At 38.4% G+C, this 5,102-nt stretch overlaps 1 protein-coding gene across 1 annotated transcript; it reads right to left on the bottom strand.

The window, feature by feature from the left end:
• Positions 1 to 817: 817 nt before the first annotated feature.
• LOC146483350 (uncharacterized) lies at positions 818 to 3,211 on the bottom strand. The gene has a single exon (XM_085106018.1). The coding sequence runs from the start codon at positions 3,090 to 3,092 to the stop codon at positions 2,100 to 2,102; it is 993 nt and encodes a 330-aa protein (XP_084962144.1). The 5' UTR covers positions 3,093 to 3,211; the 3' UTR covers positions 818 to 2,099.
• Between the last annotated feature and the right edge of the window lie 1,891 nt (positions 3,212 to 5,102).

Raw genomic sequence — 5,102 nt, forward strand, 5'->3', positions numbered from 1 at the left:
CTAAGCCAGCCCCTAGTTATAACCTCAGATCTTTTGTGAATACATTTTTGTTAGATCAGCCTTAGCGTCTAACCAAGGGGAATCAGCTCAGTTTAACAAACGAGTCGAATTCAGTAGACACAACTGTTGTTCAATGGTTACTTGTATTTTAGAAATTCACTCTACAGCTCAGCTACAACATTCTCTACTGAAGAACTTCTCGCGTTGCTTTTATGTGAGCCGGAGTATGATTGACAACCTACTGTCAAATACTAATGTAGGCTAACGTAAGCCTTCTTATAATTGGTTGGTGTTGGAATTTGTAATAGGTATCTTCCCGTTATTTGACGAGGAAAAGGCACCGTCCTTCCAAGGTTTTCGTTATGTTCTTCGAAATGTCCAACCAAAATAAAGCAACGGGAGAAATATGAAAATTACGATGAACGATGAACATCTGTATCAATAAAAATTACACATTGACAATCATGAGTTTATAATATGCTAGGATGAAGTTTCAAGCAGTGTCCAGCGTTGTTGTTGCAAAACAACAACTTTCCAAGAAGAAAGGCGGTACTACAAGTCCACGCCTATTTCCATAAAAAACAGTGTACGTGGTTACAACTTTCAGTTACCTTATTAAAAATACAGTGCGTGGTTACAGAACAGAAAGTATTCACATTGATAGTCACCCTCAAATGGAAAGATTTAAAGATTATTATTATTCAGATAAGAACAGTGAAAACTAACTTTAATAACAAAATATCGGCTGGTATAAATTAGGTAAAAAACACTGAATATCTTCATTAGAAACGATAAAAACAATTGTTATAGAGGAAAAAAACCAATTTCAAACATTCTTGACGGAAAGACAAATTTCCTGACAAGCAGTCCAAAACAGAACACCTGTTTATACCAAATTTATACCAGGAGAAAACAACATTTGATCAGAGCTAGATCAGCATTACACTAAACCATAAATAGAAAGATAAACCATTGAACTTTTAAAATTTTTATCCCTTTGATTCAGATATACCCGTAAATAAAGCATATATTGTATCGCTTCCCAACACCGAACAATTAATAAACCAAAGTAAACTAGTGATAAAATAATACAAGTGTGAGTTTCTACATTGTTCGTATTTTTATTGTTTAACACTATTACTGAAATATCCTACTTTTAAAAGGCTTGCTACCTTGGGCGACTGCTCATTCACTTGTGCGGCACCCAAACTGTGGAACAATCCAGTCCCTTGCGATATCCGTAACGCTAGCAATTTAGATCATTTTAAGCGCCTGCTCAAAACCTATCTGTTCAGAAAGGCCTATAGTCACTACCTTTTGCTGTTAGTCTACTAATCATATACTAGAGTTAGTCTTTTACTTATTATTATTATTATTATTATTATTATTATTATTATTATTATTATTATTATTATTGTTGTTGTTGTTATAAGCTGCTATTGTAATTTATCTACCTATATCGATTTTAAAAATGCTTATTTTAATTAGTATTTATTTATCACTTTCAATTGTAACTTGTTTTTCGATTTTGTGATGCGCGTGTGCAAATCTTACTATGTAACAGGCGCAATAGAAGTAAATAAATTATTATTATATTAGAAGGGAATAGGGTTGCTGGTAATATAGTTTTCCCAGCAACTGCAAACAGGTCGTGTTTATCGTCTTTCGATCTCTTGTTTAATTATTAGGCATAAAGAATCAAATTTAATTTGCGTTAGTTAAATGCATGTAAATATATGCCACACGGAAATTCGCGTTAATTAAATGCTAGCGACCATAACTTTTCGAAAATTCGCATTAATTTTATAACGCGTAGATTTTGGTCGCGTTGTTAAATGCTTCGTTATATTCCTATTATAAAGTAATATAAGGCGCTAAAGTATTTGTTTAACCATCTATTAATATGTTAATTTTCAGCTCTAAATATCCGCGTTCACAAACTGATTTTTTTCTCTTGATAATGAGTCAAGATGACTCCGAAACGTCGAGCCTTAAATCTCTCTGTAATTTTTGCATGTCTTTGCTTCAGCAAATCTTTTTTAATTAAAAGTGAAAAGTCAAGCGTGGGAAAACACATGAAGTGCGAGCCTTCGATCGGCTCAGTCGAAAATCATCTTAGCAAGAAAGATTAAAACGAGACACAAAGGTAACAGAGTCCCTCTGGTGAGCGAACCACCGTCTGTGGGAGATGATGGAGTTGTGGTGGAAATTCCCTTCACTTCATGACAGATCGCCGCGTCGCATCTCAACAAACAGTTTCCTTTCTTACATGTTTGATAACACTCTTTTACAGCTGATGAGCAAGTCATGTTACATTTGGTATCATCGCAGTGCTGCCTACACACAACTGCGTCACAATACATGGTAACCACCTCAAAACCGAACCCATCTCCATTCTGCGTGCATTCATGCGCACGCGTTGAACAGCTCATACTGCACGTGCTATGCAAACACGCCTGCTGGCATCTTTCTGCCTCGCATACCATGTCGGCGATTGCATGGCCTGTTTTTTGAGTGCAGTTTTTAACGCCACCTGAACATTTGAACTGAAACTTGCCAGTGAATCCTTTTTGCTCGCATGTCTCGACCGTCTCCAAACACGTCATGTCACAGGAAACGGTTTTACTGCTTCGCTGACAAATCTGGTTACACGACTTCGCTTCACAGTTCATTATCAGAGCATTTTGGGGAATCAATGCCGCCTGGTCGCAGCTTGTAACATTCTTTCTGCACGCCATACTTCCGCAGTCTGCAAGTACACACCTTTGGCGACAATCTCTTGATGTGCAACTTGTGGAATCACAGGTAAGGTTCGAGCATACCTGGTCACAGCACGCTGATGCCTGGCAGTCTAACGCGCTGCATAGGTTCCCTGTGGTAAGATTAGCTGACGGAATCGGAGAGCAATCCTGACTGCAAGAGACCTGAGGAGTTTTCCTACCACACGAAAACGCACACGGAGGATGGGAACATGATGTGAGATTTTGCCTGCATTGATCATTCACTGAGGAAGGACAGCTTGTAATGTTAGTAGCCGAGTCCACAGCACCAAAGAGTATCACCAACGCTACCGTGAACAGAACAAACGCCATTTGCAATCAAGACGATGAAACGTAACGTGGGGACTGGCGCCGCACAAAGAAGGCGTGGCTCAATGTGAAGGAGTCTGGATCCTACCTGCAGCGGGGATAAAAAGAAAACATTAGTTTGCGAGTTATGCACAAATGTCGGAGTTGAAGCGCCCGTCTCAGTCGAAAGAGGGGTTTTATTGTAGCCCTAGGTGCATATGCCTTCGCCTTTATGCTTGTTTCGAATTCATTGCAGCTTTGCTCTCACATCACAAAGGCTCTCCGAAAGAACGGTTGCAAGCCCTGCTCGCCGTGAGGTACTGTGCATTTGGCAAACGTTAGAGGTCCTTAAATCGTTAACGGGATAAAATCAGCCATCTTGAATGTGGGGCCAACCTCTGACCTTCTGGTTTATATGGCGAAAAGAACAATGTAATTAAGATACCGTGATCCGACTTGAACAGTGAAGTTGGGGTACTAAGCGTGCAACTGAACGTTTTTAATTTTTCTTTACATTTGTCTGTAAAGCCCCGGCGTCGAAGTCCACGAAGATAAATTTTTTGTAAAGACATGAATGAAAATTTTAAAAAAGTTAAGCTTGCGTAGCTACAAACTTCCCGTGGACTTTGGAGGCTAGGAGATCGGGCTAGACTCCTTTCAAAGATTTTCAGTTTTTTTTTTGTTGTCTACTCTAGAAAACCATGGCTCGGGACCCTCATGAAATGGTTTACTAATTAACAAATAAACAATTAGATTATGAGCTCGAGATTGCTATCGCGTGATAGTTGATGAGGGCGAAGCTCGAATCAACTGTTACGCATAGCAATCGAGAGCGAATAATCTAATTGTTTTAGTATAAATCTACTGGTCGTTCAAAACTTTAACAACGAGACAGGCTTACGTTTTTATTGTATACCGTAATGATATAAATTGGCTTTTTGTGTTCGCGCCTTTGCATTTCATTCAAGATTTTATAGTAAAAAAAAAAAACGTTCATTCTCTTGAAACTGAAACGAGGAGCCGAGTTCTTACAGAGTTCTTGTTATTGTTAAATGACAACCAAAGATACACCGACGTAAAAGTGCCCTTTGGAAGTCAAGTTTTCTAAAAAATGTATCAGTGAAACGCAACTTTGAATGTTTTCAAAATTATAAAATTGCCGACTTTTGAAAGCGTACAAAACGAGGAAAAAATTCATTTACCTCTTGTTTCGACACCTTTTCTCACTGTGAAAAATCTTCATTCAATATTTCGTTGCAATTTTTGTCTTCTCTGAAATCAGCTCGACCAGTAATTCCCCGAAAATCCTCTTCGTAGATACTTCGCAATAATTCGTATTGCGAAAACGCGATAAAGCCGTCGCCATTTTGTTGACAACTGCACACTGTTAGGCTACTCAGTCTACTCACTATCTACTTAACAATTAGATTATGAGCTCGAGATTTCTATCGCGTGATAGTTGATGAGGGCGAAGCCCGAATCAACTATCACGCATAGAAATCGAGAGCGAATAATCTAATTGTTTTAGTATAAATCTACTAGTCGTTCAAAACTAAACAAGTAAATTATCTATTTCCTCATCGCAGACACTTCGAAAACGCGAAGAAGCGGGCGCCATTTTGTTGAAAATCGCTACTCACTATCTATCACAGAATAGATAGCGAGTAGCGTAGCCAATCAGAGAACGGCATTCGTGATAGAACACTAGTAGATTTATACTAACACAGAATAGATAGCGAGTAGCGTAGCCAATCAGAGAACGGCATTCGTGATAGAACACTAGTAGATTAATTATACCGAATACTAATACCGAATATCGTGATCATCATAGTTTGCCACACTTTTGTCTGGTTTTTAGTCCGTTCAAATCTATAGCGCTCTCCAGTGACTGAAACAAAATTCTAGTCCAAATTGTCGTAAAAATTACGAACTCTTCGTGACCAGCCGTTTTTTATTGTAGATCTGTTAAAAGGGTTAATTGCTACACTAGTTTCCGTAATGATATCTCTGTAATGCGATAGCAATTTAGGGTGT

Source organism: Pavona decussata, unplaced genomic scaffold (assembly GCF_977016875.1).
Source record: "Pavona decussata unplaced genomic scaffold, jaPavDecu1.1 SCAFFOLD_39, whole genome shotgun sequence".
Taxonomy (NCBI): domain Eukaryota; kingdom Metazoa; phylum Cnidaria; class Anthozoa; order Scleractinia; family Agariciidae; genus Pavona; species Pavona decussata.

Bases quoted from the DNA above. Each gene is read 5' to 3' on its own strand.
- LOC146483350 (XM_085106018.1), bottom strand. From the start codon at position 3,092: ATGGCGTTTGTTCTGTTCACGGTAGCGTTGGTGATACTCTTTGGTGCT.